The sequence below is a fragment of the Aythya ferina genome (assembly GCF_964211825.1).
Source record: "Aythya ferina genome assembly, chromosome: 6".
Classification (NCBI taxonomy): domain Eukaryota; kingdom Metazoa; phylum Chordata; class Aves; order Anseriformes; family Anatidae; genus Aythya; species Aythya ferina.
This window is the reverse complement of record NC_140303.1, coordinates 26,911,336-26,937,090: the sequence shown is the minus strand read 5'-3', so window position 1 is coordinate 26,937,090 and position 25,755 is coordinate 26,911,336. Positions and strand designations below refer to the sequence as shown.

General features: G+C 41.5%; 1 protein-coding gene across 3 annotated transcripts in view; it reads right to left on the bottom strand.

Moving 5' to 3' along the window:
* ADCY5 (adenylate cyclase 5) overlaps nt 1-25,755 on the bottom strand; it is a 215,419-nt gene that overhangs the window by 63,032 nt on the left and 126,632 nt on the right. For all 3 annotated transcript variants that reach the window (XM_084524658.1, XM_084524660.1, XM_084524659.1), the window contains exon 3: nt 23,100-23,221. In XM_084524658.1, the coding sequence (XP_084380784.1) occupies nt 23,100-23,221 (122 nt within the window). The remainder of the gene's footprint in view (nt 1-23,099; nt 23,222-25,755) is intronic.

Here is a 25,755-nt window from a genome sequence, read left to right as displayed (position 1 = left end):
TCTGAAAGCAGCATGGACTGATTTGAAAAATTATTTGTACTAGTAGTGATTCTTTGATTTCGATTAATCATTATTTAACTGTAAAACAATTCTGTCTCAGGGATAATTACAACACTGGAAACACTGATTTGTAATCAAACATAGCTATAAAGATACATTTGAAGCTGTTCAGTAAAATAAGCAGCAGATTATGTCTATGCAGATCTAAGATAAAAGGTATATATGAACATGCATTGAAATAAATATAAAATTCGTAAGCTATATTTGTATATCTTTTTCTATTAGAACATTTTTTAAGTAGCTGATTTCTTCTTTGAAGTTGCATCAAGCTGCACTTGAATAGAAAAAGAAATAAAAGTGTAAATAACAAGCACTTTAAAATTGCCTCTTTGTAAAATAGAACTCTTAACATGTTCTAGGCAATTGCAGGGGCTATGTTTTCAGTGATAATTTCCTGCAACATCTTCAGACAAGAAGGAAAGACAACAAAAATATTTTCACAAGCATTTTTTGCAAAAATACTGAAACACTTTTCAATTCTGGCATGCTTTTCATATTTTTCTACATTTCAACTCCAATAAATCGTCAACCAAACATATTGCATTAAATATTTCTTTGCTAGCCAGACTGAAGAGAAAATGTACAAGAAAAACACAAAAGAGGAATGCAAGGATGTCTGAATCAAAATATACTTTGCCATTTTTAAAAACACTTGACAAAATGCACACAAAATAAATCACCATCTCACATATTTACAAACAGAAGTAAACCTCCTAAAGAAATACACTTGAAACCTACTGAAATCTTAGAGATGTCTGCATTGCTCACTAAGCAACTTAAGTATGTTTTCATATGAAATGTAGAAATAGGAGATTTCTCCAGCTCTTGTGGCAGTAACAAAATGCATCTTGCTGAGGCTCTACATAATGCTTCTTTAACATGACTGCTAACTTTTTAAGAGCGGATTATGTGTCCGGCACAAAAGACACAACATACAAAATGCACAAAACCAATGCAAATTCATTTGTTCAGAGGGATGGGAGTTTGTTCCTGTTCCAGCATGGGGCAAATTGCAAATTCCTCACTTGTGGAGGCACCTTTCACTGCTACTATTATGCCAGATAAATGGATGAGACATTCCTAGAAGTTAAATTGCGGCAATATTTTCACCTAGGCAAATGGAGTAATCAGCAGAGACCTATGGAGCCAACCTACGCACAGATTTATGCCTTTTTCAAATTAAAATTACTTGATTACAACACTTTCTCAGACTTGCGACCCTCTGCAGGTGATCAGCAAATTGCTCTTTGTTCAAATTCAGCAGCTATCTCCTTTGGCTTGATCCTCAGCTTGCTCTTCCAAGGACAGCACGGTTGCAGCTCCTCATGCAGTTCTCTGGCCAAGTTTTGGAAAACTACAATTATAAGCAACTACAGAAGGGTTTATTATGAGGATAAAACCTGGAAAGGTTGTGTGATGGGACACAGAAACGCATCCTGAACACAAGCTGGTAGCAGTATCTGGAAGTTAACATTTTCTGATGTCTCTGTTAGAAAGCCAATGTACTGCATGAGATGCTTCTCTGGGTGGGTGTTTTGTTTGAGGAAAGAGGGGCGTGTGAAACGATTTTAACAAAGCTAGTTTTATCATTTTGGAGAGGGAAGTCAAAAAAAAAGAAGTTTGGCTTATCTAAAGTAAAGAAACGAACTGGAAGTATGCTTCTAGTAAGCTTTAGATGCTTCTAGTCTCTTCACAGTCTTGAACATGGACATGACGCTTGGTAGTAAGGGGAAGAGCTTCATCTGCTACGTGCCTTTTGATGTTTATATGGAAACCTGCCTAGAATTGGTTGCATGTTAAGTAAGCCCTTCACATGACTCAGTTTTTGTGCTCTGTTGTTAACAAGAAGCATCTACCTGCACTGAACACAGTCCATCCCCTTCCCCTCTTCCATGACAGCTGGCGTATGCACCTCTTGCAGCACCTGAACCTATTTTTTATGGGTTTGAGACAGACTTCAGACCTGCCCTGCAAGCACATACCTAAGCCACCAAGCCAGCAGAAGATGCTGCCTGGGCTCTCATTGTCCTTCTTCTGGCACACAGGTTGCAGGGGACAGAGAATCTCATCAAGGGACCAAAAGTGAATTGGGAATGGAAGACAGGGAGGAAAGAGACACATTTGTGGCAGCAGACTGGAGAAAGAGCAGCAAACAGCCATCAGATAAAACAACCTTTTCAAACAGGAACCCAACCTGAAGTCTCTCTGTCCTCTGCTGTCAACAAAGAGCTCTGAAAGCCACCAAATCGCATTTTACTCCTCCTGCCTCATCTGTTCCTTGAGCACTCTCCTGCTAGCACTGTTCCAGCAGCTCCAGCAGCAGAGACAACAACAGGGTTTCTCGCTCCCAACCCTGTTAACAGCTCAGAAGGGAGGAATGGGGATCAGAGGTGCCATACTGTGCCACTTCTGTTCCTTTTGTTATTAACCCTGGTGACCCTTAAATTCACCCTCCTCCTTGCAAAATACCCAACAGCCAAGAAAAAACTAGAAACAAAATATTTCTCTTAAAACAGCCATCAGAGAACAGCACATGAACATCACCTTGTGTTTAGTAGGAGCTTTTCTTTAAAAAGCAGCCTACTAAATTTCCTTACACACTCAACGCGCAGTGAGGTTGCAGGAACATCTCCCAGTCTGACCAGTTTGTCTGGGAACCTTTCCCACACAGCTTCCCCCTACCCTCAGGTCCTTGCCCCCAGTTCACTTCAGCCTTTCAATTCAAGCTCCCCTTAGCAATGAGGAGATTTTATTAAAGGACACTGGTGATGGATGATTGTGCCAAAGGGCACAACTCAAGCCAACTATTTGTCAGTCTTCAGAGGGCAAGGCATTTCCTTGCTGGTGGGAGCGTAATGCCAGTAATCGGCCTTCCCCGTGCCAAAATTTGGGGTGAATGACAGTGGTCAACAAAAGGTCAAATGAAATGATTCTTACAGCTATAAAATATCATGAGATAAATGAGTGGTTTAGAAGGACTATTAAATGAAGCTGACTGGAAGGGACTGACCACACAATCTGCAGTTTGGGCTTCAGCAGCTATTATCAGCACAGAGTCCCGGTCCCTTCATCTGGAAGGCTATTGCTGTGTGGAAAAACCCATTTCGCAAGTAATTAAAATGTTGTAATGGCTTTAGAGCTCTTGATATATTTTCCACTTCATCGCTGACTTCAGAGTTACCATCTGATTTGGGTTTTGTCCAGCAGCAACCAGAGTATGACCTCAAAAAAGACCAAAAAATGTCTTAGTTCTGGGAAGGCAGGACAAGAAAAGAGGAGTTAACATTCATTTTACAAGGTTTCTCAAAAATTATTTTTATTTAATTTAGGTCGAAAAGTACCACAAATTGTGTTATAGGGTAGAGGTGAATACTTTCCTAAGCTCCTATTTCAGCTCCTATTTCCATCAAGGACTGGCTCAAGACTTGATAGCTGTACAAGGCAAGCTGGGTTCTGTGCCTGTTGCCCTATATGGCTCCTGGCTGCTGAAGAGGGAAGATGAAAAGGAGCTCCAGCAGCTTCCAGATCCTGCCATCCTCCCCTCTGCACAGAGGCCAGCCTGCTGCCTGCCTGCCCTTGATGTCTGTGCCAGGTCCATCCCCCTGCCTCTTCTACCACTGTAGAGCATTTAAAACCAGCTCCTGTAACTCAGGTAATCCTTGCTGTGACTGCATTGCAAACAGACCCTGAGGCAGAAGCACTGCAGCATCTTACGGATGGCAAAGGAGAAGGTTCTTTGCAAGAGCACGGTAAGGGGACAGATCTTGCCACAAAGCAAAGAACCTAAGGAGTAGGAAGAGCTAGGCAAAAAGTGGGAAGCAGGAAACCCACGTGAAATTTTTGAAAATCACAAACACCTACAGAGAGTGATTTTGAAGTGCAGCCTTAGATATCTGAAGCTAGTAGAGTTATCAGAGGAGGGACACAATGCAGCCAGGTTTCCCTGCAAAGGCAGGATTGTTCAAAATGCTAAATTAAATCATCAGTGCTTTTAATGCAAAAACACAAAAACCAGTCGTGTTCTATTTCAAGACATGTGCGTGCCATGCACGCCAGCCACAACATAAATCAAGCAAGGCAAGAAACACAAACCCTATCACCATCACAACGGTAATGCCAGTCATGAATATAAACACCATGTGTTACTGGAAACTGAACACCACAGGCACTGCATGGGAAACAACAAAACCCCAGACTCGGTGAGCTTTAATGACACAAAAACAGCAAAGTGCATCCGACTGCATGTGAATCGAAGCCATGGTATTTTACTGCAATGAATGGTACCTAAAAAGAAAAGGAGAAGTTAATGTACCATAACAAAATAATCATCACTCACTAAGTAGAAGCTCGCTAATTTGCATTCATGTGCAAAGGTGTAACAAGAGAAAGTCATTTGCTGCACACCCAGCATGTCCACGTCTGTGAATTCACCAGGCTAACTGGTTAGGATGGTGTCTCAAAAATGCTGCTGTTATTCTACACCACCACCCACTGCTATTGGTGTTGCATGTTATTAAGTGATACTACAAACAAGGAAGGGAAAAAGAGGGATGTATTGAGGTAAAGATGACAAAACTCTTTGCAGAAGGCTGGGTAAGCTCCCTAATACCAAACTTTGCATTGATTCACAGAATAGCCAAGGTGGGAAGGGACCTCTGGGCATCATTTGGTCCAATCCTCTGCTCAAGCAAGGCCATCTACAGCCAGTTGCCCAGGACCACATGCAGACAGCTTTTGAGTATCTCTTGAGCAGTTTGCTGAGTTTTTTTGTACTTGGACATTTATTTGAACCAGCTCTTGGCCATCAGTGAAAGCCCAAAAGCTGTTCTGCATAGTAATAAATTCTTCTAGAAGTTCTCAGAGTAGACCTGGCAACATGATTCACCAAGTCTTCTCTTTCCTTGCTATAGCCCCATAGGGAAGGGATGACATGGAGGTGCTCTGTGTGCTCTTTTCAATGCACACGTCCTATGCACACAAAGGATTTCACCTTCTGGAAAGTGAGAACATCTCATTACACTCTTTTCCTCAAGGATCTAACAGCAGCAACAACAAAAGGACAAACCAAACCAAACCAAACCGAGGATGAGCCTGCAGCATCAGATGCAGGACACAGTACAGAATGATCCCAGTCGGGCAGCATGTCTAGGTACAGCAACACAAGCCTCATTGAGGGCAGCACAGCCCACGTAAGGAGGGCGAAGTGGCCCACACAGATCGCTGTGATGATGAACAGCCCAGTGACTGGTCCAGCAAAGGCTGCTTGCTACCTCCAGATTTACTCATGTCTCAACAGCACGTCAGCCTTGCTCTCTGGGGATGTCTACGCGACAGGGTAAGGTCTTAGCCTCAGCAATACCAAAAACATTCTCCAGAACAGCAGGACATCAGACAGAACAGAAGTTAAAATATCCCCCTTTCTTACAGTCATGGAAAAAACAACAACAAAGAACCAACACAACAAGAGTAAAAGGATAAACTCTCTTTCCTAAACTTCTATGGTCATTTTGCAGAAGATTCATTTACTGTTGGGAATCACCTCTGGTATCTGAGCTGTAGCACTTCTGTGACACATCAGCTGGCACGGCTCCCCCGTGGGAAGCAGGACTCGGCCACGTACCATGACTGTGCTCTGTTTTGGGACCAGCCGTGCTGGCTCCCACTTGCTCAAGAGGGTGAGAAGGCACGTACATACACAAACGCTGTGATAAGCAAAGCAATGCTTGAGAGAAAGAGAAAATAAAGTAACCAGAAAGAAATGTACACAAAAACCCTACAAAAACAAGAGCCCAGAAAACTGTGGGCCTTTTTACCATTTTCTTAAGAGTCAAAGGCAGAAAGCCCCTGTCGCTCTTCCAAAGCAGCCACAAATGCAAACCAAAACCACATTTCATACTCAAGAAGTTCACTCTGCAAGGCCATACCGACTGAAGCTGGTGACACAAAGAACCAGCATAAAAGCAGGAGACCAGATGGCTCTGGAGACATCAGTGGTAATGTGCGGGCTGCCATCCGCAGAGCCACTGTGGATGATCAAGGCTGATTTGCAAAGATACCAACTCCAGAACCCTCCATTTACTTGATTTTCCAATGTTTGCTCTCAGATGAGTGTTACTGAGTGGAGGTTAGAGCTGCCTGGGGGACACAGATGGGAGATGGATACAACCGGCACAAACTCCCAGCATTTGTGGTTTTTGTGCTGTCTGCTTTAGCAGTGTGCTCCTGGGAACACCAGGCTGAGAGCGTCCAGCCCTCCTCATGCTCCCAAGAGCTGCTGAGAAAAACAGCACGGCATTTTGCACCATGGTCAGTGCTCCTCAGCTCGACACCTGTGGTCTGCCCTTCGCTGCCAGTGCAGGAAATAAGATTCTGAGATCACCAAGCAGAAGGGGAAGACTGCACCAGTCACACAGGAAAAAGTTTTTCCATGACCTTCATAGGTTTGCAGTTTACAAGCATGAGCAGCAACCCCAATTATCAGAAATTACTTATAGCTAAGCAGCTTCAGTACTCATTTTTAATTTTAAACATGAAAAACTTGCCATCCTCTCCCTCTAAACATCTTGAGTTAAAAGATTTTCCTATTTCAGCAGGCTATATTTAACCAGATTGATTCTTCACTGGGAACAGGAGCAATAAATAGCCTTTTGGGAAGAAAAACTATTTGGGAAAGGCAAAACAAATAAAGATATGCAGTGGCTACCTGCCAAACTATAGGTGGAGCACATTATAGATATCTTTGAGATGAGTGGAAGTAATCTTATTACTCCATCATCACAAGCCAAATTACATGCTGCTGTCTGCTGAATAGAGAAAAGAAAATCCAAGCAGCCTAAATAAGATTTGGGGTTGTTAAAGAGGGACTTCAGCCCTTTTTCAAGTGTCTGAGAAGGGACCAATGGAAATGAGAAATGTATGTCCAATCACTGAGGTCAGGGAAAAAAACACGAAAATGAGAAGGATGCCAAATCCATTCCATCTCTGAGGAAGCTTAGGAAGGGAAAGTCTAAGGACACATTTGGTGCAAAAGAGTCTTATCTACTGTAGAGCTGAATAAATAACCATGATGATAGCAGGGTATGCTAGAGCCAATTCAGACCTGGCTAACTCTGACCACACCTCTTTGGCTCCGAGTAAGCCCAGACTCACCCAGGCCTTCCTGACCAGTGTAAACCAGCCGGAAGGTCTGCCCAAACTGGAGCTGGATCCAACCCACACCAAAATAAATCTCAGATTCATTTGTCTCACAAGTCAGCCTGAAGTTCAGAACTGCATATAAAGCAAAAAGGAGAAGTCATGCTATTTTCTGTTTTTCAAACTCGAGGCATGCTTTGTGCTGCGAGCTTTTTCAGAATCTCTTTTCTGGCCTTAGAGCAATTCTTGATGTCAAAATCCTACCAAAAACCAACAAGAAGGAAGTCAGAACTAAGAGAGTACAGCAAGAAGGGACTATCCATTACCACCACATCTGTAGGAATCTGACGCTGTTCTTGCCTGCCCTCCTTCGAGAGGACTGCTTGCAAGAGTGACCAATGCTATAGAAGCACTGCAACAGGAAAAAGAAAAAACTCAGAACTTAAATATTAAATAAAGCACACTCTGTTGCATAAAGGCTGTGTGCCAGCAATCAGTGAGTCAGTTGTCAGAGAAGGCAACAGAGTATTAAGTTCTGGCATGGACAGCTAACAGTTTCACATGTGTATCATGAAATACTGGGTCAGGCATAAGAGACAGAGATGGAGTTAAGTTGTACTTCATCAAGTTTGTGGTGCTTTCTGTTATATATTACTTGGTTCTTTGTCTTTGCTTTTGAAAGAATGAGCTCTTCATACCTGGTCAGATCGCATTCTGTTTTTCCCTGTAATCATGGATACTGAAATAATGATACTTCTGCACTCCCTACCCAAAAAGCTGCAGGAATTCTGCATGCAGTGGTCATTTGAACATAACCTCACTTCTTCACTGCCTCCACTAACTTCCCCAGTGTCCTGTCCCTTGATGATTTATTTATTCTGCCAGGTCTGTAAGTTGGGGTCTCTTCCACTTTTTCCTCTGAAAAGCGATGACATAATGAAAACACTGCACTAAAATACATGCCATAACTTACATCAACAAGGAGCAACTCTGCCTTTCCTACAGCAATCTGTTTTTTTTTTTTTTTTTCCAAGGACACAGGCTAGGTACAAAAATACTCAGACTGTTTCACAGATAAGCTGAAAACAGACAAGCGATGCAATTTTCTGTACAGGCAATTACCATTCGTGTTTGGGAGCTTACCAGGTTGATAACACTGAAGTAGCCATTTATTGGGAGAACTGATTGCTGGAGACAAGGAACATGAATCTTACCGCTTTTTTCTGGAACAGCCAACATGAGCTGACTTGCTGCCTCCTCATTTTTATATTTAAAAATGTAATCGAGTATTTGTGTTTTTTAAATGACATCAGTAAGGCTGTAAACAGAAACCCAAGTTATACAGAGAAACTTGACCATGAATGCTTCCTAACGGCCACTTTTCTAAGAAACTTTTAAAGGAGAAGAACTTTTAAATTAAGACTTAATTCTTTGTTAGGGGTTCTGAAAGGTAAAATGGCTGACCAAAGAAAATGGTTCAGCTCATTAATTGAGAGATCATCTTGTTCTTAATTAATAAACAAAACTGATAATAAATCTAATAATATAACACATGGTATGTTCAGTGAGAAGGGGGATTGGCTGTAATTTCAGAATTAAATGAAAAGGAAAAATCCCTGCAGGAAATTGAACCTGTTATCTGGTTATTGTGCACTATATTAATATTTCTTATCTGATAAGAACCAGTAATGAATAGATATGCTCAAGTCATGAGTAAACTTCTCCCAACTTTATGGGGGCTACAATCAAGGTGTTTTTTTCTTTTCTTTTCTTTTCTTTTCTTTTTCCTCTTCTTTTTAATAGTGTGATATTAGTCTACTATCACATCGCAACAGATCAATGACACTTGAGCAGACATATACCTGCATTTCCTTCTGGTGACACAGAAGACTCCAGCTGCCATGGAGAAGCAATGTAAATATAATGAAATTCTGTACAATCAATAAGAGCAGTAAAAAAACCTTCCTCTTCCGAGTCAGCATAGGTGAGCTCACTAAGTTGCATATTTCTATGCAAAGATCATCCTTGAACATGGAATATTAAACTTCATGCACCTCTTCATTCCCTAATCGACCTTGTATTCCAAATACTTCGCATATAGATGTTATTTTTTACCTATTAATTAGTCTTAAATCTACATTACGGCCTTTAGATTACATATGCAAAAAACAAACAAACAAACAAACAAACAAAAAAACACCACCATTTACAGCAGCTTTGTTTCTTTATGCTGGTCAAGATACAAGCTATCAAGACATCTTGAGTCTCATCTTTGACTGCCTGTCATTTGACTTTGTGGCCACGTATCTGCCGATTTCTTTCTCTATAAAATAAAATGGACCACTGTATTCTGGGCTTCATAAGCGTATGAAGTCTTCAAACAAACCAGCATTAGGCAATGGCTAAAATGAGGAAATAATGAAAAAAATATTGCTTTTTACAAATATAAATGAGAAAATAGACAAAAGAGATTGACTCCCACTCCAGTTGGTGTAAAACCCAAATAAACAGACCACGTCTCACAAAATGTGACATATTACAGCCTGCAGCAATGTAGGCACTAAATGTGCATGTGTGTATCAAGCCTCAAAGGCACTTAGGAGGAAGAGTATGCAGACACAGAAAACAAATGTGGGTCCATGAGCACAGTGTGCAAGCACCCCACAAATCTTTCCACTCTGTTACCAGCACTACGAAAGCAACACCACACAATTTCACCCAAACAGCAGCAGGGTATAAAAAGAAGATGGATAAAGGGGGTCAATCGCATAGGAACTCTGTGGCAAAGCAGGAATGTGAATCCTGACCTCGTGAATCCCAAGAACTTCTGCACAAAGCCTTCCCCCTGAGATGCTGCAGCAGGCAGCACGGTGAGGCCGGGCTGCCCACTGCTTGTGGATGTCTTTTTAACTTTCAGCTGAATCTCCCTTGATTTTTGCAATCAGTGGTTTCTTCTCATAATGAAGCAGGCATGTAATTTTAACTTGATTTCAGAGAATTACTGTAATTGCCATCACTGGAATAATAGATCTGCATATAAAGAAATGGCTTTTCTCTTGCATTTTCCATTGGAAAATTTCATTTCTGTGTTAATGCATTAAGATATTTCACTAAGTCATTTGCTTCCTACTCTCGGTATTCACAAAATATCATCTTCAAATGAAGTTCCTGTAAACAGTTATTAGTTTACCACTGAACTAATACCAATAAAATCAATAGAGTCTGACCAGATCTTTTCCATAGCATAGGAAGTCACCCTGGGGACCACTTAAAAATATTCATGGCAATGTATGTCAGACTGTAAAAATAAGAGCAAAGTCACTGGTCTGGTTCTTTCTACACCTATGTTAAACCAGTTTAGCTTATTTCTGCTTATTTTCTAAGCCTTTAGAGTAGGAACAATTTCGGCTGGAAGATTAAAGAACAAAAAATGAAATAAAGTGGCAGGCATTTGAAAGGATCTGTCCAGTTCACAACAGCAGCTCTCACAACCTCAAACTGCTTCTATATGTTAATCTGTTATATATACCATAAAACTAAACACCACTGCATGTTAGGAGTGAAACAGGAGACACAGCTTGCTGGTGGCTGATGCTAGGATGGCCGTTCTCCGTGCTGCAATGAATGGCATTTGGAGGACCTGTGCCTGTCTGCAAGCCAGCGCAGCTGGCACCAAAATTGTGGCTAATAAGGTGCAGGACAAGCAGGTTGGGGCTTCCTCTGCAGGGAATTTGGGGAAGCCAGAGCTAAATAGATGTGCAGAGCAGGAAGAAGTTTGAACAAGCTGCCTTATGCGGTGCGCTGAATGGTGCGTGCAGGTCTTCAGCCAGCGTGCCTTACCCATGCTTGCGATGTGCTGTGCAGTGTATCTGCTAGTCAGCAGGGCAACACTGCCGCTGTCACCAGCACAGATGCATTCAGGTTCCCAAACAGATGCCTCAGATTAGCATAATTTGCCCTTCCAGTTAGGAGTAGCCATGACAGTAGGGAAGTGTTTCTAAAACAACGCGACTGTGCCCTCCCACGGGGTCTGCGCCAGCGAGGGGGGCACGCGTCTCCAGCCTGAGCCGGAGCCACGGGAGGGGAGCAGAAGGAAACACAAACTGAAGATGTCTGAACACACTGGAATTTGCAAGATGCACACTAAGGCAAATAGCAGCTGTGGTATTTGATGTTTGTGTAGCTGTTTTTAATGCTCCTATAGTTCAGATATCAAGAGATGATTCTCTATTCTTAAGTACCAAGCCACTCTCCGGAAGCCTGAAAATGCTTAGCACAGCTCCTCTATTTCTTATATACCACAATAAACAAACTTGCAAAGGAGCTGGATTCTAAAAGCCAGTGCAAAGAAAGAAAGAAAGGCGAAGGAAAAAAAAAAAGCAACAGCCCACACAGCATCAAATGCTGGTAGGCTCAGTGCTAAACAGCAGATGATTCTTACTGAATAACTGCCCTAGATTTTGCAAACAATACAGGGGACAAAAATAGAAACCCATTTACATATTGCTGTTAATAACTTTATTTATAGTGTCACGGCTAGAGCACAATAACTGCAGCCATGGCTTAACTTGAAAGCCATTCACTGTGGCTGTCAGACAGAGACTGTTTTCCCAGTCCTTATGCAACTGAAAAAAAATCCTGCTGACAACAGCCGGTCAGCAGAGTCCTCACAAACAGAATGGACAAAAGTTAACAGTGGTCAAACGCAAAAGCAAATCATCCCCAGGATCACACTGGCCTCTGCCCCTCCTGCTTGCTTCGCACACTCTGTGGTTAATCAAGGACCAGGGAGGCTGCAAAACCCAGCGGATAAATTTTCACTTCAGTCTGAGCCTCATGCTAGCATTTTACAGGCATAGTTGACTGCTTTCTTTTTTCTTTTTTTTTTTTGACTGAGAAATACAGACAGGCTCAGGCTAACTCAGCAGCTACGGCAGAAAAGGATGTGTCCCGCATTTAGGAACATCCCTACCACATCCGCGCTGCCTGCTAGATGACTCTTGCCAAATCTTTGCTGGGAACCCATCTTGCAGCCAGCTACAACTCCCCAGCACACCAGCACATCTTTAAGGAACAGGAGCACACACAGTGACTTGCAGCCTGTGTTCTTTAATATTCTGCAAAAGCCTGCTATATATAAATAAATGGAGAGAGAAGGCAAGCGAGGAACCTGTCTGTTAAGACCCCCCTGCATGACAGGAGTGAGCAAATACAGGTCTGATTTTCTCTCTGCCTGAATCTAGCCTGAACTGGACAACGGGCTATATTGGATAAGAAACAAGGTTGCCCTCAGGACCTTGTGTTGCAGCTGCTCATTATGTATAAAATACTTGGAATAATTAGAGGCAGAGGCAGGCAGCACCACGCTCTGCCCTGCTGATTACCGTGCTCCCTGTGACACGGGACAGTGGGATTCAAGACGCTGCTTCAGGGTTTCATTCTTTTGTATTAAAAAAAGAGAATTCACAAAAGAAAATGAGGACTCCCCGTTTGGTTAGCACTTCTAGAAGATGTGGCCTCAGATGCCCTCTTGCACATGGGGACACGGAGCCTAGATACCAAGCACAGGCATGTGGGTCGAGCCTCAGCGCTCCCAGATGAGGAGGGGATGCCTCATCCCTTGTGTCTCTTCAGGCCCTCACTACTTCAGTGTTTTACTTTCTGTCACCCCGAATATCAACTGAATTCATTAATTTCTCTGGGTTTCCACCTCGTGATTTAGCGCTGAGTCCCTCTGCAGCCACAGCATTGCGAGCGGCTCCCAGCACAGAGCGCGAGTGTTTGCGCGCGCTCCCCGCTTGCAGCCTCTGCGCTGCCCCTCTGCAGCCTGGCCAGAGCAGAGCCCTCGTGGGCTGCTCATTAGGATGCTTCTGTAACAGGAGCCAGGAACGGCTGAGCTCTCATCAGCCTCTCCACCAAGTCAAATTAAACGAAGCAGCTGCCCGCAGCCTGCCCCATGGGGCTGAGTGGTAGCAGTGGACATTCACACAGGAGATTGTGTGTGGAAGGCCCTACAAAATGCAAGGAGGTGCTTCCCAGCAGCGCACATTATCCAGTGAGATGGCTTACAATTTGTCCAGTTATTAGTAGTACAAGAAATTCTGGGTCTCATATTTATAATAGAAAAATAAAAAGCTGCGGGACAAGACAGGTTGATAGAATACAGCTTTTATGATCTTCCACTAGAAATGATCCTTAAATCTGCACAGAAAATAACCTAAAAAGACATGAAAGAACGCATAAAAAATCATTTAAATAAACCAGGGAACGGATAGGTGTAAGTGAAGAACAGTGATCTAATAAATGCTAATGAAGTTGGTGTTATCTGGTGTTACTCTGTATTACAGAAGCGCAGCCCTGCATGATTCTCAGCAGAGATGACATTTCACAATGGGTGAGCAAATGCTGTCACCCTCCTGTGCTGTTCTCAGAATCCCAGGTCCCCCCAGAATCTCTCATTTCATCCTTAAACCCAACTTCGGTTTTGTACAGTTTGCCAACACTATTTTTCCTTTTATTTATTTTTTTTTCAGTTGTTTTTAAGCTTTGGGAGTATACACCATTTTCAGTTTATTTCTTCCATCATTACGCACTTCCAAGGAAAAGGAGCTCAGCAGGAAAGTCACAGCTGCAATTTCAGGCTTTGTGGGCTTTGCAAGAGATTTGTAATCGCTTCTGATTTCCGTAACAAAATTTTATTCAGTTTGCAGCTGTAAATGACAAAGAGCACTGGATCTTCAAAACAGATTTTCACTTACTGTTTATGTTTTATCACAGAATCACAGAATTTTCTAGGTTGGAAGAGACCTCAAGGTCATCGAGTCCAACCTCCAACCTAACGCTAACAGCCCTCCACTAAACCATATCCCTAAGCTCTACATGTTGAGGAACTCGAGCTTATGATATAGCTTTGTCCTATATCAGACCTGTCATCCTATACTGAGACCTGCAGGCTGCTGCTCTGAAAAAGGCAAGACTTTAAAGAGAGAAAGGCACAGAAAATGTAGTTCCTTTCTCCTTTTTAATTAAAACAAAGTAGAACTATTAACTCCAAAGGCCTCTTTTTCTCTTTCCTGGAAAGAAAACAAATCTTACAAAGGAGCTTACAGTAGTTTTGAATATAATCCAGAACAAAAGGCTCCAAATGAAACAGAATAATTATACTTTTATGGATCACCATTTGGCTCCTGTTGTGGCCTGATCTGTAACTTGAATTGCTCCAGTTCCCCTGAGCAGAAGCCAACATTTTGTTTGCTTTGTTCTACAAGTTGATTCTTATTAGCTCATTCTTTGCAAACAACCCCTGCAGAAAGCAGCAGCACATTGGTGTGCATGTTTGCAGGGACGGAGGCTCTCCACCAGAACCACTATGGCACATAACCGTCCACTATCTAAAACAGTATGTGGCTTTTTTCCATTTTCTCATCACCTTTTCTCCAGCCATTGCTAACAATTGCTAAATTTGCTCCTTGCTTTCCAAGTTTTTTTGGTCTTTCCTGTCATTTTTGCCTACTACACAAATATCCCACAAGCTCCGTGACATATGTCTCCCATCTCCTTCACATCCCAGGATGTCACAGTGCCTCTCTCCAGCTTGCTACTGCATTCAGCACAGATGTATGGGGCTGCCAGGCCTCGGAGATAACTGAAATTAAGTGCTTGTCAGAAGAACGAGGGTTGTCCTAGTAACGTCCTAATAGCAACACATTCCCCACAATGAGTGTGAAATAGTGCCGATGTGTTTATCAGACTCTGCAAAGAATTCTTGTTAAAGCTAAAAAAAAGCACCCAAAACAACAACCAAAAATGAAAAAAAAAAAACACACAACAACAAATAAACAAGTGAACTGTCTTCGTTGGTGGATCAACAAACTATCTCATTTCTAACAAAAAATCCCAGCTGCCTCACACATTCAGCCTTCCTCTTCATTTGGGAGGGCAAGTTGTGCTTTCAGCAGCTGAAGGGGACAAACAGGGATTTATGGATGAACTTACAGCCGAACAAATATGTGGTCATCCGGCCTTCTGCATCACCAGCCATCTACTGGGGTGGTTTCTGCCAGAGGAGGCTGGGAGAGAATATTTTGCTGATAGTCACACAGATTGAAGCAGAACAGGATGGAGCACCCAACGCAAGGAGTCGTTGCACCTTGTCTTGGGGGCCAGCTCTGTAGACCTGGAGTTGAGGGAGCTAATTTCAAACCCTGAGTATCCTCATATATATTTAAGGGATTCATTTAGGACTAGCAACATCCTTAGATTTTTTCAGTGCCTTTGAGAGACTCAGGCACATGCCAAATGTACAGCAACAGCAGACAAAGATTCCTGCTGGCTAAGTATTGGGGAAGAAAACACACACATTCCTGTACATGTATTTTGCTGACTTTAAAAAAAAAAAAAATCATCGATCAAGCAGAGCTAATACAGGCATTTCTTTGTGGTTTATGAAAATTATTTGCAAACTTTCAGTTCCTCACAACACACTTGCTCTTGCAAATCCTTCATTATCGTACCATTTAAAACTTTGTGCAGCTTTCAGTGTCTTTGTAACAGAAACACAAGTGGACACAGAAAAATCTTCAATTTCTAAAAAAAATCACCTCCATCATTCCATGAAGCCAATGCCCTGCCAGTAGTGTCCATGGTGTGAAATTCAAAAAAGACTCTGGTCTTTTTTCTCCTTTGCTGTTCTGTGCAGTCCTCAGGCTGCTTCTTTTTTCTGTTTAGCTATCTATGTGAAGTGACCTTCTCTTAGCCTGGTCTCTTATAGAAACACCATTTAAGGAATCATGCGGTCTACACAGTCAGTACCAGCCTGTTCCTAATTTTTTAACCCCTAAGTTTCAAGCAATAATAATAAAAAATAGAAAGTTTAAAAAATACACTCTGATTTTCAGTGAGTGGAGGACAGACTCAAGTTAGCAATGCGGTAACTTGAATCACAGGATACCAGACCTCTCAAGAGCTCTTCATCACTAATTGGTTTCAGATTTTGGCTCTTCATTATTTATCCAGTGTAAAAATGATATATACACCAGTAAAAACAGATGCATGCATTAGCAACAATTGTTGAGGGGTATAAATATAGTAGCAGACAAGAGAAGTTAACCCATCCCCATCGAACACTGTGCTTCTCATTTTCAGCTTCTGTAAAAGGAGTGCTTCAAATAGTTTTGCAAAGTTCAGTGCATTACAGAATAAAGAAGTTTAACTGATTTTTGCTTTTCAATCATTATAGTTTAAGGAGGAAGCAAAAAGGTAGGATGATTTTTACAAGAACCTCTTCAAATGTTATATAAACTCAATGTTCTTAAAACCACTTTGCATGTTAACTACATGACAGAGTAGGTGATTAAGTAAAAGTTAACAAAGTCTTTATAACCAAGCCTCTATAAAAGCAAAGTTTTGGTCAGAGATGACTTATGTTTTTGTTGCCTTTTTTTTTCCCCTCAAGGTTACTTCAGAACAGAGAAGAGTGGAGGTGGATTAGCTTAATAAACATATATATATATGTTTACTATACATTCAATGCATTTGTTTTTACTATCAGGGCAATCAGCAGTGAAACTTGCATTTAAAAAAAAAAAAAGTAATTTGTTTCTAGTACTACTGAAGAAAAAAGAGAATTCAAATAACCTTGATGAGCTAAACTATTACTCTGTAAACTTCTGCAGGCACATTCATTATTCTCTCCAAATTACTATTCACAGTATTTCATCATTAAAACATCTAACACTCTTCAATCCATCACCCTGTGAACTTCACAGACCCTTGTGTACACTCAGAATAGCAGGGTGTGAATTATACATCACAGGCTCTTCCTAATTGCTGCTGGCTTGCTGGTGGCTGCAGATCTGCAGTCACCTGGCACGCTGCACTTTTGGGATGTTGTCTTTATTACAACACATGTGTTTAAGTAATGCATCCAGCGGGGTGCCCTGCAACCAGTTATTTATCTGTTTTGTTCTTTGGAGGGTACAAGACTCTCATGCCCCTCTAGGCACCAGGGGTTCCCAGCAGGGACCAAGATCACAGTGTATTCCCAGTTCAGAAAGACAGACCTGCAGACAGCCAGATGAATGCTTAAGCAAGTTGTCACGTATTTGTTCTTCTTAAAGGCTGCTGTGCACATACACAAAGAGGCAGATTCAATAAAATATATAAACCTGCGCTATTCTATAGCTGAGAAGTTTTCAGGAGTAAAACATCAACACACATATTGAAAAGAGGGAGTGATATTTGGATGAAATGCCTCCCTGAATATTAATGTCTAATATTAACATTTAGTGGTAAGTGCAAAGCAGTTCACCACCACCCATGGGTGAAAGGGACTTTGACATTTCCTAAAAACTAGTGCTATCTTATAAAAAAAAAAAAAATCATTAAACTTTCTGGAAAATTAAAAAGCTAAGATTCACACCAGGCAGACACAGGTGAAGTACCCAAGAGCTGGCTCTTGACAGAGAAACAGAAGAGTTCCTGAAAAAGTAAAACTCACTGCTGTCACTTGGGAAAAGGTGTGGGAAGGCTGATCACTTCCCTCCTACTCACTTTTCTCAGCCTACAGCCTGAACCAGAACTAATGGCAATTAAATGAGGAGGACACCTGAACCCACACAAAACCCACACAGTTTCCCCCCACCTACCTCCAAAAATAACTTGCTGCTACATGTGGGCATAGGCCTCAAACGAAGAAAAACAGCAAAAGTTCTTGCTAGGACTTGATGCTGGGAACCAACCAAGCAAGTAACCCGCAAAAGCATTTCATAAGGAAATGGAAGCTCAGTGACTGGCAGGGAGCGCATGGATGAAATCTGATTTTAGGCTTCTTCCCATTTAATGCTGATCTCCTCATCTCCAGACATAAACCATATATTTCATTCTCCCAATTGGGAGGAGAAGATGAGGAAGGAAATTAATTATATAGCAAATATATAAGAATTATTGGTGCTGTCCTTCCCTGGCAACAAGACTTTGCATAGAAATTAAAGCTTTGGCTGAAGCAAGGCTATTTGGGGAATTTTTGAAAATATCCAGAGAAGAACTGTAACAAATTTATACACTCCATAATATAGTTGTATTTTTTAAAGATGGTAAAATGAAACTGCTTTTTGCTTAGCTTCAATAACATCTCATGAAAAAAAAAAGTATGAAAACAGAATCCAGATGAGCTCCTGACCAAAACCAATTGGCATAACTGCCCCCAAAGACAATCTGCTGTCTGACCTGGATTTGAGAGAATATGCCTCATTGTAAACCCATTTAGCATTTCAAAAAGCATGTTTCTTTTAGCAAGCTGGAAAAAAAAGTATCCTCATGCCTGTACTCACCAACCAGAATACACCATTAAGCAGCACACTGCTTTGGCACTGGTATGTCCCGTTACAGCTCTATTCTGGGAGCCCTCCTACTAGCTGCAGTCAGAGCCCAGCCTTATACTACTATTTATATTGAAAACTCCTTTACCCCCAAGAAACATTCATGCTGGATGTCCTGCATGCAAGGACAGTGGCAGGAAGGAGAAGGTTGGTTGTTTAGTTGAAATTATTGCAAACCATAACATACATAGCATCTTGCAATCTAAGAATTTAATGCCCTTTATAACAAACTAATTAAGTGTCAAAACACCTGTAAGATGAAGAGGTTCAGCTGACATGGCCGACTGAATATCCTGACACTCAGACAAAGTGCGACTGTTTGGTCATTTCTAAGGGGAGAATTTTTGGTGTTAGAATGTAATTTGATCAGAAGACTAATTAAAAATGAGTTTCATTTACAGAGCTGAAAGCACATGGACTGTTTTACTTCTGCAAAGAGTTTGGTTTGAGTTGTCAAGATGTTTAGAAACCCGTGAGATCAGGTTAATGTTGTTGAATACATGATTCATAAGAATTATGTGAAGGGTAGAAAAGAGGAAACTGTCACTTTCACCATGCTTGGATGCCAGCCCTAAAATAAGCTTCTTGAAACAGTTCATCAAAGGAATTTCAATGACAAAGCCAAGCTTGATCCCTTCACAGAGGACTTCAAACCTTCTTTTATAGAACAGAGATTACTATATTTGGCCAAACCTAGATAACATTAAAGCCACTATCACTGCAGCAAGACACTATAAATAGCTATAGTAATGTAAAACATCTAAAATTCCGCCTAGGAAGCATTTCAGATAAACAGTATTATCTATGCGTATTTTAGGGTTTGTCTATCAGACATAATCTCATTCATGATAAAGTGAACTGCTTTACTTATATAACTCACCTTGTTGTTTACCCAAAATTACTCATATGGTCTTGGGAACTCCTTTCCTGATTGCATTTGACAATAGACTTTATATTTAACACACATACGTGGGAAAGGTCATGTCACGCTCTACGGTTCTCCATTTGTCAAAGTTAATTCTCATTCAATAAATCAGGATGGAAAATGGTTTCGTTCCCCGTTCAAAGGTTCTGTTCATTTGCATCTCAAAAGAGAATATTAACCCCAAACCTCTTCAACTTAGTTTCTTCATCACCCTAAATTCTTCAGAATGTAGTCTTGAAGCAAATTTTGTTGCCAAAAATGACAGGAAATTATATTTTCATTGTGGATAAATTAGTCTCTGAACTTTACTTTCCATAACAATAAGCAGGAGATTATGAACTCATTCACAGGAAGCCCTGATAAGGTTCTAAAAAGATTTGCTTGCATCCATTCAGGTCAGACAAGCCACTTTACTTCTGCATAAAAACATCACCTTTCCCCTGTAGAGATAACCTAACCCCTAAGATAAATGTAACATAGTAAGCAGTATCATGGCAGAACTGCCTTATGAAAGGATCACAGCTGTGTTTTACAGGCCTACTCTTGGCAGCTGGGAAAGATCTTTCTACATAGTTTGTATGTTAGTTAGTTTTGTTTTGTTTTAAGGAAAAAAAGTGTGTAATATAATGTCCAAAACCAAGCATATCACAGAAAAACTGGTCATTTCAAAACAGAAGGAAAAAAACACACAGCAACTTGACATAATTTTAGCGTAACATTTTCTGCTGGTAGAGTAGTTTGAGTTTGTGTTTTAATTTCAATTAGAGGTGGTCCCAAAAGCCCGGGCCCAATCATCCCTGAAAATTAAAATATTTAATCTCGTCTGACACAAGATTTTGCAAACTTCTTCTCCCACACAGCATGTCAAGGCAGGCTAACAGAGCATGGCTGTGCCCCTGAGCCTCCTGAGCTCACAAGGCCAGAACAAAATTTGGCTGGATGGAAACCACCAGTGCCAGGCAGGCTTAGGGGCTCCACACAGACTGGGGAATCAGTGAGCACCCTGAACATCCAGAAAAATGGGAACTCTCGAATTCGAGGTGCTATGAAAGAAAACTTAAAGGTTTAAATCAACGGTGAACAAAATTTCCCATCCGTCATACTTTCATTTACAATTTGCCTTTTTAACTAACCTGGGAGAGTGGGAAAAGAGAACCGTTTCATACGGCTGCTGGCGGAGGGAGACACGCACCTCTGCACACACACATGGACCTTTCCCACCTCTGAGAACTGAAAGGAAATGCTTCTGCTCATAAATCATTAGCAGGAAACCAGATTCAATGGCTGGGCACAGCACCCTTGCGTCGACTTCACTTGCTTCTCAATTGCCTTGACACAATAACCTTTAGCTCATAAAAACTCAGATCTTATGACATTTTTGAATACTGACAAAAACAAAACAAAATTGCTTGGAGTGTTCTAATCTCAAAAACCTCCTCTTGAGCATTTCCCCCTGAAAAGTAATGTGTGCACTTGCTTTTCTTCAGCCTATTCATTATTCCCCATCATGGAGGCATTACCCCCTGCCACCAGCGTGTTTCTGGGTGCATGTAAATGCTTCAAAACCATCCACGGTAAAATTCCCACCAGAGGTGGTTTCAGAGCACCCAGGCAAGAGCAAAGGCTCCATGCTGAACTCCTAGTGTGAAATGAGTCATTTGTTCCAAATCATGTTTCCTTTTTCAATATTCATACTTAGTTATTCATCTCCCTAAAGTATATGAAGATGAGATGTTCCTACGTTACCTTCTCTTTGCTTGCAGTACATATGGGTAAAGGCTACAAGAAGCCATTGTCTGGTAGGGTGAAGGAACTAAAGAAGAAAAATATATGCATATATTGAATACCATGCTTGTGCATTTGCTAATTTAGCGTATTACTTTTAATTAGTTTTTATTTATTTAGTGATACAGTTAAAACAAAATTTCAAAGCATCATCATCCTAAAGAGATAATCACTTTTACTAAGACTTGACTGTACAGAGTGACTTTTAGACCTGCAAATAATGATATATGGAAACTAATGTGGAAGAATATAATACCATACTGATTAATCTCATGTCATATCCAACAACTTGCATTCAATTTGAATGTCAAGCTGACCTTTGAGTACTGGAAAAAAGTAATTCCTCTATTAGGAAAACACACAAATGCCATCTATCATGAGAAATTTACAAACCTTCTTGAACAAGCTAAGTGCTATTAAGGAAAAATCGAATGCAAAGCCAAAAACCATCATCTACTGTAACACTTATGCTGTGGGCACTCTGGGAGGCCTCTTCCCCTCACCTTCATCACCATATGTATATTCTTTATTTTTCATTACAGAACCATTTAAGCATTTTACAGCTGATAATATTTTTGTCTTCAGTATTGCTAGGGGATCTTTAAAACTTTGCCCAGTCACAATTAAAACCTAACCTAAAGGTCCCTCTTCCCAGTTTTCTGCTTGTACATTACCTTTCTACTCCACTGCTAATACTAAGGAAACGTCAATTTGCTGCAGTCTTCAAATGCTTCAGAATTTTAAGTGAATTTTACCACATCATCTACTGGAGATTACGCAGGTGCAGTATATTGGAGATGCAATAAATCCACTTTTATTTATTGAGCACTAAGTATCAGAATATATAATTCATCAACGTACTTAAATGTAAGAGAGAAGACTACACAAACAGTTTACAAGAAAACCTCTTATTTGAAGGGAAGAGAGAGGGAGGAATGAATGAGACTCTGTCCCCAGCCCTGTGTCTCAGTAGAAGTATTTACAGACTTACAGAGCTGTTACACAGCATCAGGCTTGGCAGAGACAGAAGTCATTCCCAAAGACGCCAGGTACAACAGCAGAATTAAAATATGTCAAGATTAAGTTAAACTACTTTTCATTGCAGCCCGTGAAGATCTCAAGCAACATCAACAGCAATATCAAGTATGAGTTCATTCCCTCTTCCCTGGGAAGTGGACACGGGGAAGCTGGTGATGTGCTGAATCTCATGGGGACAGACTGCCCCAGCAACACGGACTGGCTGTGATTCTGCACCACTTCCCAGACACCAGACATTCATTTCATTTGCTCATTCAGGCAGACCAAGGAGTGACACGGCCTTGGGTGACTGAGCAGGTGCCAGGGGCTGCTACTAATGGACCCCCTGCTTGTAATTACAGACTGGCAGGGACTACTCCAAGTGATTTTAACCTCAGCTGGTCTCTGTAACTCACCCCCTGGAAAGTGCTGTCAATCTTTGACTTGCATCCCTTCAATGCTTATCAGAAGGGTGCTTGTCACTGTCAAAAAAATATCCAAACTCAAACATTCCACCCGTTCAAAGCCACCGAGATGCAATCCAGGAAAAAGAGAAAAAATAAAGAAGCTAAGGAAAGAGATCAGTTAAAGCTGCTCATCAGACGAAGATGTTGCAGACATGTGGCAATCCTCCTCACGTCCTATAAACAAGCTTACAAAAGTCAACTGGTGGCACTTGAGAGCTTTTACACTTATTTTGAATTAAGTGCTGCTGTCATCTTCATTCCCAGGCCTTAAGTGCTAAGTACTGGGATGGTCCCTCCTCCCCTGGCAGCTGGGAGATAGGCTGCTCTTCTTACCTGACATTGTCATGCTTCTGGATGTAGATTTTATGAAACATCATATCTTCCTGTTTGGCATTAATGTCAGCTTTCATCTCCATGGCAACATGTCGAGGAAGTACAGAGAGCAGGAGCCGCTCCTGTGGAGTCAGACAGATGAAGCAATTAAAACACCTGCTGCCCAGTTAACAAACACACTTTGCTCCGCGCTGGGGAGAAATGAAGTCATCAATTTGGGGAGCAAAGAGTATGACCAAGTGAAACCACATCCATAAACCCAGCAGGTGACCCTCTGTCAAGGCATCTGCAATTCTGTCCTGACCCTGAAACAATAATTCAATGATTTTAGAGAAGAAAATATTATTTTTCATCCCAGCTGCACTGGGCCTGTGATTAATGCCAGTTCTTGCAAATGAAGGATCCATGCAACTCAGAAATTGCACATACACATTCCTGGAATGACTCTGCTAAATGATACCATCTGACCTTCCCCACAGCCTCTCCACACCACCACAAAGTCCTCTTTCACACAGCCCTACAGGACTGACACCCCAACACCCTTGAGCACCTTCTACAATTCCTTCCTTTCCTATCTAATCATCTAGGCACATTCCCCCAACAGGCACAAACCTGTTCTTGGCAGATAACAAGTCAACAGGAATGCCCCAATAAAACTAGCATGAGAAGCTAGCCCAACTATGCAACACGCTGTTATACTTCTACACCTAAAACCACTCCTAGTGCCCAATTGAATTAAGACCTGTGCACCCACCCACTCACCTCCAAAAGTATTTCCAATAACCACCTTCTGTCATCAGCGTTTCATCGCTCTTCACCCTCCCTTGAAACAACTAAATTGCACTTTTATTTACTGATAATAGCTTTAGGGTGACTTTCGTAACACCATTTTGTAAGCCGTTCCATATTTAGTTTTGTATGCTAGGCAAAAATTAGTTACATGACAAAATGATGACTTTCTGGTAATTTTCCTAAAAACTCACACAAAAGCCCGCGCTTGCTATTATTCTAAATTCGGTGGCAATTTCATGCAAAAGCTATAGAATTTAAACCTGCAGGTAATATGCACCCCAGGGACACATTTGTGTATTTCAGGTGTCTCACCTGATACATTCTGCCCAGACCGTGCAATCCCTTAATTTTATTCCCACTCACACCCTTTGCAGTTCAGGGGAAGTTTTTGCTCTGGCTGGAGAAGGTGGGGAGCATCTCCTCAGGGCTCAGCTACAGCTCAACCTGCAAGCAGTGCTCTGGAATAGCTGAAGAATCCCAAAAGCTTGCGCCACTCTTGTTTTTATTATTTTTCTTCCCCTGCAGTGAGCAGAAGAAAAGGGCCTTCCTTCCTGATGACACAGACACAATGTAGAATAAACGAAGGTGCCTAACCTTATCTAACAGCTCATTAATTCTCAACAACACGGGGAGCAGTTGGGCTCAAGCTGCAGCCCTGACTCAGAGGGGTCAGCATTCCTGTATTAATTACTCACGTCACCAAACCTCTTGCCCACACTTCAGTTATAAACACATTCCTGGATTCTAATTTCTGGCTTTATCTGAAAGTTCCCCACTTATTTCTTCCTCTAAGGAGAGAGAGAAACATTGGGAGAACCAGATGAAGATGGATTCACTGGATATGTGCTCAGGATGCACAGAGACATTTTATAGGCTGCAGCATTGCCCAGTATTTACTTTTTTTCCCCTCAACGTGTACCTTAAAGAGATTGATTCTTGCCTCCAGTCCCTGAGGAGGTAGTAATAACACAGGAAAAGATGTGTTGGAGGGATGTCTGTCTCCCCAGCTCCAAACTGCAGCAGTCCTGACAAGATACTTGTGTTTTAAAGCACTCTCACCTTCACTGGCATACTACATGTGCTAGCATTCACACTGCCAAATTTTATATATGTATATATATATATATATATAAAGATTATGAATCATGCACGTGTCCTCAGGCTTCTGTCAGCTATTAGTGTACTCCTTGAGCGTAAAAGCGCAACACATTTTGTATGTTTACCAGGGTAACTGGTGTATATACTGCTGTCATTTGCATATTATAATAGGCATCCTCAAATGTGTGAAAGTTGCTATTCTACGTGTGATTTTACACATCCTTTAAATAACTCAGAGCTCAATGGGGAGCTCAGGGGCACCCGCAGGTTTGGAACATTCCCTGTGGGCGCACCAGAGTGAAGGATGATTTTTTTTTTTTTTTTTAACTTGCTTGAAAATCAGGGACATGTCTGAGGGAGTGAGTTTCTTCTACTAGTACTCCAAGGGATTTTCACATAGATTTCTGGATAACTTGTGCTTGAGAACCTTCACCCCTGCTCTTCCTGACGCCACAGGCATTTGCCAGATTAAACCACCAATATTTTCAAGACAGTTGAGATCTTCATGAGACTAACACGACTCTGACCTACCACCAATTGGGAATAAGACTTAACAAGTGAAACGAATGCATGCAACAGGAACAATCCTTCATGCAACAACTAATTAGGAGGTTTAGCCGTGTTACAGAGCTGGACATTATATTCATCCTGTTTGCTGGGAGCATCATGATCGCTGAAAATAACCTCGGAAACTACCAGGAGGAGGCTGTAACAAGTGCTTTAGTAAGGCACAAGCCACGCTAAAAGACCTTCAAAACAACAACAA